General features: G+C 41.8%; 1 protein-coding gene across 1 annotated transcript; it reads left to right on the forward strand.

The window, feature by feature from the left end:
- Window positions 1–500: 500 nt before the first annotated feature.
- On the forward strand, window positions 501–9500 carry LOC139373340 (lysosomal thioesterase PPT2-A-like). Its single transcript, XM_071113746.1, has 8 exons — window positions 501–991; window positions 2699–2852; window positions 4154–4249; window positions 4392–4499; window positions 4682–4765; window positions 5800–5884; window positions 8120–8174; window positions 8281–9500. Exons 1-8 carry the CDS (start codon window positions 812–814, stop codon window positions 8422–8424), a joined length of 906 nt encoding a protein of 301 aa, XP_070969847.1. The 5' UTR covers window positions 501–811; the 3' UTR covers window positions 8425–9500.
- The last annotated feature ends 1046 nt before the right edge of the window (window positions 9501–10546 follow it).

A 10546-nucleotide genomic window follows, 5' to 3' on the forward strand; every position in this document is an offset into this window, starting at 1 on the left:
TTCCAGATAAACCTTGATATCCGTTTATCCCTACACTGTTTAGGTGGGATTTCTATGGGCAGTGATTGGAACAAATACAGTAACCTTGGCAGGATGTTCATTTTGACTGTTTCAATTCTACTTCTAAGATCCAGCTTGTCTTGTTTTGTTAGTAAAGCCAATTTTACATGGAAATACTGTGTTGAAAATGTGATTTTGTGGGTAAGCAAAATAGTAACCGAGTGAAACATAATTTTCAGTTTTTTGGTATAATGACCAGGCCTTGGCGGCATCCGGAACATTCAGCAGATCTTGAATTATCATTTGAGTATATCCTGACTGAACACAACCCTGCTTACAATGGATATGTTGTCCCAAGTGTGTTCATTTGGGAAAAGGTGCATTCTGTATTTTTTTCAGTCTAGTTATATATTGCTGACTTGTTGAGCCATGCGGTTACTTTGAGGAGCTATGGAAACCGGAAATTACTTCATGTGGTCTCGCGTTTTTGATCACGAACCGGAACAAACAAACGAAGCAAATGTCAAGCCGTGTTGTGATTAAGCAGCGCCAGTCATATGCAGACATTCAGCATTGGTGTTCGTTTCATTTAAAACAGGATCTATGAAGGGGAATAAGAGTACAGAGTAGTAGCACATGCGAGAACAATTGTATGTATTTGTAACATTTGTCTAAAGAAAAGGGAATACCGCCAAAGCAAGCGACAATATTGTAACCGGATTCGTAGGACATTGTGTACAACAGTGTAAGATATTTAAGTATTCGTTATTTGTTTGTTTTTACCGATATTTGATGTTTTTTTTTAATAACGATGAACGGGCCCTCTTATGCAGTCTCTAGTCCAAGGAAGAGTGGTGCGACAAGGCTGTTGTGGTCACTGTTTGGTGCCTGCTTTGTTGCTGCAGTCATCGGGTACAAACCAGTGGTCATAGTTCATGGGTTGTTCGACAGCTCTGGGGCATTTGTGGAGTTGCTTCGATTCATCAATCAGGTGAGTGTTTGAAAAGATATCACCACGGTCCACAAATCTAGCTAAAGAAAGATTGCTCATGGATAATAATGAACGCCTGATAGGCTATGTAACTACAGAACAGATCTGGCAGCTAGAGTTATGTAGAATGTGTGTGTAAGGCCCATACCAGTATCTTAAACTGTCAATCTTTGGGTAATTTCCATGTTTGTACATGGTGTTTCCATTGTGCTTGTGGAAGCTGGGTGCGCGCCTCAGTTTACTCATACCAAACATTAGTGTGGTCTGCTTGAGAATAGCAGGACACTACGGGGTTTTATGAGAACTTTGGTCGCTACAATGTTTCCATTTTCGTTAGGGCTGGTACAAGGGTTACCTTGTTATTTTATGAAGGCTATATTTAAGCAATAAGGCCCGGGATGTGCTATATGGCCAATATTCCACGGCTAAGGGATGTTCTTAACCACGACGCAACTTGGAGTGCTTGGATACAGCCCTTAGTCGTGGTATACTGGCCATATACCACAAACCCCCGTGAGGCCGTATTGCTATTAAACTGGTTACCAATATAATTAGAACAGTACAATTTTATTTTTTTGTCATACCCATCTGCTATAAACTGGGTGGTTCGAGCCCTGAATGCTGACAGACAGTTTATAATAGCAATAAGGCAACTCGGAGGTTTGTGATAAGTTCAATATACCACGGCTGTATCAAGGCACTCCGCTTTTCCCCTCTGGTCTTATTGCTTAAATATACCACGGCTGTCAGCCAATCAGCATTCAGGGCTCGAACCACCGTTTATAATATGAAATCAGCTGTTTGTCACCAGTCTTATCAGCTGAGTTCTTCATGAACACTTGGGAAATAGGCTGTTGATTGTTGCCAGATTCCAGAGCAAAATGTTCCTGGCATAATGTTGCCTAATCATCCCCCCTGGCCTTTGTTTTCTTGTGTGCACACCATCTTCAGGATTATGATCCTTGGGATCATTCTCTTTTTTTTAAGATCAACAATTCGTTCAACCTGAAAATACTTACATGGCTCCAGGGGGGATTTTTTTTAGCTGACTGTTATAAGGTGGGGAGGAGACTAAACAGGAGATATGCATCCTCTTGCAGTTTTCAACATAGCAACATCTCACGTGTTTCCCCTCTCCTTGAAGATGATCTCTTCCGGGCTCCCACATTGGTTAAGTGGTTCCCCACCCCCTAACCACATTTTATAATGATTATAAAGAACTTAAATGTCAGAGTGGAAACTACTGTAGTGGACAGAAGTTAAGATGTAACTTGATGGCAATACACACTGGATTGCAGGTGTGAGAATGTGAGAAGGTATCACAGGGTCTTTTTGATACACTGTGAGGTCCACTACTTCCAAACTGCCTAACAATCAATATTTGAAACATCACCTCAATAGACTCCTATTAATTAGTAATGTAGTAATACATTTCCAAAGGATAGACTTAGGTGATAACACAACAAGCTGAGGCATTTCAACCAATATAAGTATGCCTGTTTGGCCTCTGCTGAAAAACCAATAAGTCTTGGCTTTGCTTTTGTATAATCAATTCTGTCAGTTGATGCATTATTTTGTCATTATTAACATAATATTTTCACTCATTTGTCTGATGCTCCCACACTCCTAGCTTTATAGAACGTTAATTGATGAGGCTGTCTTTGTTATAGTGCTTTAATCTGTCCCATCCTCATCTTCTACTGAAAGTCTCACCCAGGAACCAATGTGTCAGTCTTCGACCTGTTTGACCGCAGCTCCAGCCTACAGCCGCTATGGAAACAAGTGGAGGGCTTCAAGGCTGCCATCTATCCCATCATGCAAAACGCTGCAAATGGGGTCCACTTCATCTGCTACTCTCAAGGTTTGGGTGTATAATTTGCATTTGTTTGGTTCCATTTTGAATCTTTATACATTTAACGTGGGCTATAATTTCACCTCATGTTTCTACAATGAAATGGGAATGTATGTACAGGTAACTGACTACTGGAAACACTTGAGTAAAGGAGGGATACAAAGTATATTGAAAGCAAACTCCACACAAGTGTGGTTCCTGAGTTAGTTAAGCTTTGGATCATGTATAAAAATGCTGGATGGGCCATACACCTGCATTGCTTGCTGTTTGGGGTTTTAGGCTGGGTTTCTGTACAGCACTTTGAGATATCAGCTGATGTACGAAGGGCTATATAAATCAATTTGATTTTATATTTTGGCTAGCATGGCTAAGCCCCCACCCACAGGGCACAAGTGGTCACTGAGCAGTTTGACGAGCATGACAATGAAGTAAACCATATGCCATGGACGTCTTACACTTCAGCTCCACTATACACGCCATGTTGCTTTGCCATCAGTGTCGCGTCAATGGGACGTTCTACCTGCTACACAGAGTTGTTGTTTTGAGAGCAGAGGGGGAGAGCTTATTTTATTATATTTTCCCCTACTGTACCACATTCATATATTGTGCATAAGTACAATAGCTTTGGTCCAGTTTTTCGCAAGGACTCATTCAATTGTTGCTGGTGGTTGGCCTCTAATTACCCCAGTAATATTGTGAACATAGTCAATGTAGCTAGCTAGCTAGAGTTTCTGCTAGTAGCTTCTTGACTTAATAGATCTTAGTAAAATAACCAGTGGTGTATGACGAGGACATATGCAACCAAAATCAACTTTATTTTTCATTATTTCAAGATCGAACGAACACACTCTCAGAGGTTAAATTCTATAGAGAATTTAACCTCTGCGTTTCTTGAGCTTGGATGCTGCCATTGGACGTGATGCAACGCGGGCAGTATAGCAGCTTTCATTCATTTCAAAGGCAGCATTCCCTCAATGGCTGATGGCAATGCCGGACGCCCCATGGCTGTAGTGTAGCAGGGCCATCGGTCACTAGATCTCAACCCAATGGAACACCTATGGGAGATTCTGGAACGGTGCCTGAGACTGCGTTTTCCACCACCAGAAACAAAACGAAAAATACCATCATTTGCTGTGGAGGAATGGTGTCTGATCCCTCCAACAGAGTTCCAGACACTTGTAGAATATATGCCGAGGTGCATTGAATGAGTTCTGGCTCATGGTGGCCCAATGCCCTATTATTACACTTTATGTTGGTGTTGCCTTTATTTTGGCATTTACCTGTATTTACCACCTCTCATTCTGTTCCAGGTGGACTAATTTGCAGAGGGATCCTATCTACTCTTCCTGATCACAATGTCCACTCCTTCATCTCTCTGTCCTCGCCTCAGGCTGGGCAGTATGGAGGTAAGCGTTCACTAGAATCCATCAACTTGATCTTTGTGCTCAACAGCATTGTTTGAAACATGGTACATTGTCATCCTGGCTCCCAGTGTCTGCTGAGGTCTGAACTAAACAGAGACTGGTCTTTTCTCTTGTTTCTGTTCAGACACAAACTACCTGAAGTACCTCTTCCCCCAGTTCATGAAGTTCAACCTGTTCCATTTCTGCTACACCTCAGTGGGCCAAAGGATATCTATCTGCAACTTCTGGAAAGGTTAGTAGGCTGAGCAGAGGATTGGGCAATACAAGGGTTGTGGACTCCCTCAACGCTGAAGGTAGAGGGATTTTATATATCAGATGACCTATGCCACGGGTTTCTCAAGGAGTCAACGTGGGTGTATTGATGATATGTGGTTGAAGTTTTTTTTAGACTAAAGTGTTTGTTTTCTCTTGCAGACCCCCATCACATGGACATGTATGTGAACAGCAGTGATTATCTGGCTTTATTGAACAGCGAGAGGACAAATCCCAATTCAACAGGTCAGCAACTCTGTCCACATTGCTGTGGGTTCTATATTAATCCACTATTTCAGAGAAGGGTTAGTCTGACTAGTCTATTGCTGCTGAGTCAATGTCAGGAGTTGTATTACTCTGGATTTTATAGGAAACCTTTGCTCATTGTACAGCATTGCTGTCATGTAATTACAATTTTATATACAGGACCTTCAGAAAGTATTCACACACCTTGACTTTTTCCACATTGTTGTGTTACAGCCTGAATTTAAAATGGATTACATTGAGATTTTGTCGTCACTGGCCTACACACAATACCACACAATGTCAAAGTGGAATTATAATTTTTAATTTCTTTACAAATTAAAAATTGAAAGGTGAAATGTCTTCAGTAAGTATTCAACCCATTTGTTATGGTAAGCCAAAATAAATTCACCAGTAAAACATTTGTTTAAAAAGTTACATAAGTTGCATGGACTCACTCTGTGTGCAATAAGTGTTTTAACATGATTTTTGAATGATTACCTCATCTCTGTACCCTACACATACAATTATCTAGGTCCCCTCAGTTGAGCAGTGAATTTCAAACACAGATTCAACCACAAAGACCAGGGAAGTTTTCCAATATCTCACAAAGAAGGGCACCAATTGGTAAAAATGATCAAATAAAAAGCAGACATTGAAATCAAACGCAGCATATTACTGAGTACCACTCTCCATATATTCAAGCATAGTGGTGGCTGCATCATGTTATGGGTATTCTTGTAATCGTTAAGGACTAGGGAGCATTTCAGGTTTGAAAAAACCCCAGAATGGAGCTAAGCACAGGCAGAATCCTAGATGAAAACCCGATTGTCTGCTTTCCACCAGAATCACAGTTTATACTTAAATCTATGGCAAAATCTCTGGGGTATTGCGTGTAGATAGATTAGGGTAAAAAATAAAATGTTTTAATCAATTTTGAATTCAGCCTGTAACAACAATGTGGAATAATTCAAGGGGTATGAATAATTTCTGAAGGCAGTGTAGTTAGGATATGATATTATTTCTCTTTCACACAGTGTGGAAGAAGAACTTCCTACGTATCAAGAAGCTGGTCTTAATCGGGGGGCCAGACGATGGAGTCATCACACCCTGGCAGTCCAGGTGACTAGTTCCTCTTTCCTAAAGAGTGTAATATTCTTACTAATCTATATTCTGTTAAAGCATTGTTTCCATTCTATCTGTTTTGTGTTTTGTTTTAAATGGACACCTCTTAGAAGAGTCTTCTCTCTCCACCTTAATGTATGAGGCCTTTGGTTCCTAGAGAGATTATACACTACATGACCAAAAGTTTGACAAGCAGGTGTCCACATACATCTCATTCCAAAATAATGGGCATTAATATAGAGTTGTTCCCCTCCCCACTTATCTGCTATAACAGCCTCCACTCTTCTGGGAAGTCTTTCCACTAGATGTTGGAACATTGCTGCAGTGACTAGCTTTCATTCAGCCACGAGCATTAGTGAGGTTGGGCGATTAGGCCCAGCTCGCAGTCGGTGTTCCAATTCATCCCAAAGACGTTTGAGGACAGGGCTCTGTGCAGGCCAGTCAAGTTCTTTGTCTATAGAGATTTCATGGCTGTGTGCTCGATTTTATACAACTGTCAGCAATGGGTGTGGCTGAAATAGCCGAATCCACTCATTTGAAGGGGTGTCTACATACTTTTGTGTGTGTATATATGTATATACAGCAAAAAACACTCAGCAAAAAAGGAAACGTCCTCTCACTGTCATCTGCGTTTATTTTCAGCAAACTTAACATGTGTAAATATTTGTATGAACATAAGATTCCACAACTGAGACATACACTGAACAAGTTCCACAGACATGTGACTAACAGAAATGGAATAATGTGTCCCTGAACAAAGGGGGGGGGGGGGGGTTTAAAAGTAACAGTCACTATCTGGTGTGGCCACCAGCTGCATTAGGTACTGCAGTGCATCTCCTCCTCATGGATTGTACCAGATTTGCCAGTTCTTGCTGTGCGATGCTACCTCACTCTTCCTCCAAGGCACCTGCAAGTTCCTGGACAGGTCCCAGACGTGTTCAATGGGATTGAGATCCGGGCTCTTCGCTGGCCATGGTAGAACACTGACATTCCTGTCTTGCAGGAAATCACGCACAGAATGAGCAGTATGGCTGGTGGCATTGTCATGCTGGAGGGTCATGTCAGGATGAGCCTCCAGGAAGGGTACCACATGAGGGAGAAGGATGTCTTCCCTGTAACGCACAGCGTTGAGATTGCCTGCAATTACAACAAAACCGCGACTCGTCAGTGAAGAGCACTTTTTGCCAGCCCTGTCTGGTTCAGCGACGGTGGGTTTGTGCCCATAGGCGACGTTGCCGGTGATGTCTGGCGAGGACCTGCCTTACATACAACAAGCCTACAAACCCTTAGTCCAGCCTCTCTCAACCTATTGCGGACAGTCTGAGCACTGATGGAGGGATTGTGCGTTCCTGGTGTAACTCAGGCAGTTGTTGTTGCCATCCTGTACCTGTCCCGCAGGTGTGATGTTTGGATGTATCGATCCTGTGCAGGTGTTGCTACACGTGGTCTGCCACTGCGAGGACGATCAAATGTCCGTCCTGTCTCCCTGTAGCGCTGTCTTAGGCGTCTCACAGTACGGGCATTGCAATTTATTGCCCTGGCCACATCTGCAGTCCTCGTGAGGAGGAAAAGTATGTGGATATATTGAAGCAACATCTCAAGAAATCAGTCAGGAATTTAAAGCTTGGAACATGGGTCTTCCAAATGGACAATGACCCCAAGCATACTTGCAAAGTTGTGGACAAATAGCTTAAGGATAACAAAGTCAAGGTATTGGAGTGGCCATCACAAAGCCCTGACCTCAATCCCATAGAACATTTGTGGCCAGAACTGAAAAAGTGTGTGCGAGCAGGGAGGCCTACAAACCTGACTCAGTTACACCAGCTCTGTCAGGAGGAATGGGCCAAAATTCACCCAACTTATTATGGAACGCTACCTGAAACGTTTGACCCAAGTTAAACAATTTAAAGGCAATGCTACCAAATACTAATTGAGTGTATGTAATCTTCTGAACCACTGGGAATGTGATGAAATAAATAAAAGCTGAATAAATCATTTTCTCTACTGTTATTCTGACATTTCACATTCTTAAAATAAAGTGGTGATCCTAACTGACCTAAGACCTTGGAATTTTTACTAGGATTAAATGTCAGGAATTGTGAAACTGAGTTTAAATGTATTTGGCTAAGGTGTATGTAAACTTCCGACTTCAACTGTGTATGTATGTATGTGTGTTATTCATTCAAGGTCATTAACTCAATGGTTCCATCCCTTCTTTTTTTACTTTTTTAGTCAGTTTGGATTTTACGATGACAACGAGACTGTCGTTGAGATAAAGGACCAGGATGTAAGTATTATTTTAGACCATGGTTGTGTGTAAACATGACACAAGATCATATGTACATTGATGTTGTCTTATAATGATTCCTTGCCGCCTTCTCCTTCTTTCCCAGTTATATTTGAGAGATGTGTTTGGTCTGAAGACCCTAAATGCTCGTGGGGATCTGTTCCTGTGCTCCATCGCTGGAGTAGAGCACATCAATTGGCACTCCAATTACACTGTGTTCAACACCTGCATTGAAAAGTGGCTTGTCTAGAGCTGACTACTCCACCGAACAGCATGGCAAGAACAGTCCCATTTCATACAATCGTTACAGTGAAACGCACACTCCTACTCATGCACAAAGTTTTACTTCTGCAGTGTGGTACTCATATTTCCACTGTGTGAAACTTTCATTGTGAACTACATCTTATGTTCTTACATTTCTGTGAGAATGAATCAAAACATTACCCTCGTGTGTGTGTGTGTGTGTGTGTGTGTGTGTGTTTTACCCACACATACTTTGAGGTATCACACAACAGTGCCTGACTGAGTGACATCCGGTACATTTGCAGACCCACTGCTCAGTTCATCTCATTGCTTAAGTGACTTTTACCATTGGTTTTTAGCTGGTAACAAATGTCTTTCTAACCTGTAAAGTAAACCGTTGGTCATTGCTAAGCCACCCGGCAGACCGCTGCAGTAGAAATCATGCCATTAGTTTTGTGTTACCCATGTGTCTGCGTTCCATTGTGTGTTTACAAACTGAAGTGCTATGGCACACTGCCTCTAGTGATTGTGCTAAAAGGGGGGAGAGGATAGAAAAAAGGGAAGAGCTACTGGAGACAAAAAACAAAACAAAAAAAGAATATGAGAACTGAAGGAGGGTTTAGGAATGGATGGAAGGGGAGTAGAGTGCCAGTGCCATGAGGTAAGTTACCTGTCCACTTGAGCATAATGTACGTGACTTACCTGTACCTCTCGTTGCAATTTGGTATCTCAGGCTTTTGATCAAACCTATGTCTGTTTTTGTCAAAGGAATGATTTATTTTTAACTTGACTGTTTTGTTATAGGTGTTTTTATTGTATGACAGGGGATTGCCTGTGAGACGATAGTAATTTCACTAAGTTACAATGTGAATTAAGGTGGCAAGCATTGCACAAAGATTGAAAATGTTATCTGTTTAAATGTAATTTGATGTGAACTTAAAATGAGACTCAGATTGTTATATTTTTATCGTTGACATTGCAGTATTAAGTGTATTTTAATATTGTCACATACTTCCTGGTTTATGTTCTGCTTCTAAGGGAAGTTTTAAAATTGACATTGCATAAATCAATAGATTACTGAAAGGGATACTTTTCTGTGTTCTCTGAGTTCTTTACACTGCATTTATCTGTTAAGGTTTAACACTTGTGGGAATTGGCCTATAGGGGTAGATTGAAATGTTTCTTACAGAATAAATGTTAAATGCATAACCATAGTAGCAATTGAAAGGGAACAGTTTGAAGGTAATAGGGAAATGATTAGACCAAAGGTGAGGACACAACAGTTCACAAGACTGAATCCAAATGTTACGCTTGAATTTATGTGCATTTTACATTTACTGTACTTTCGTCTGCATTGGTTGATAACAAAATCTGAAAATAATCTCGATACATTTAGTAACATAAGGCTATTCCTGGAAAATGGAAAATGTGGGGTAGGTGCAACATAAGACAAAATTACAAGGGTTTTAATGCTCTGAAGGTGACCATCCCTTCGGCTGTAAATGTGTCTACCGTGTCCACATTGTGTTCGGATTCCCTTTTCCCAAGCTATATTCAAATGCCACTATGTATTCTACAAATGGTATAATAGGTCAAATATAACGACTGATGGCAGTAGCTACCTACTGTAGCTAACTAGCCAGCTAACCACTGTAGCTAGCCAGCAAGCAACTCGAAAGGGATTGCAAACGGTTTAGCCAAACAAAAAAAGTTTTATCTAAATACACTTAAGGCTCCCCGAGTGGCGCAAGGCACTGCATCGCTGTTGCTAGCTGTGTCACTAGAGATCCTGGTTCGAGTCCAGGCCTTCACAGCGTCGTCCGGGTTAGGGGAGGGTTTGGCCCGCAGGGATGTCCTTGTCCCTTTGCGCTCTAGCGACTCCTGTTGTGGCCCGCTGACACATGCGGCAGGTGTACGGTGTGTCCTCCAACACATTGGTGTGGCTGGCTTCCAGGTTACGCCGGCATTGTGTCAAGAAACAGTGCGGCTTGGTTGGGTCGTGTTTCGGAGGACGCATGTCTCTCGACCTTCACCTCTCCCAAGTCCGTACGGGAGTTGCAGCGATGAGACAAGACTTTAACTACCAATTGGATACCGGAGAAAAAGGGGTAAAAATATACAAATACGCT

This window comes from Oncorhynchus clarkii, chromosome 18 (assembly GCF_045791955.1).
Source record: "Oncorhynchus clarkii lewisi isolate Uvic-CL-2024 chromosome 18, UVic_Ocla_1.0, whole genome shotgun sequence".
NCBI lineage: Eukaryota > Metazoa > Chordata > Actinopteri > Salmoniformes > Salmonidae > Oncorhynchus > Oncorhynchus clarkii.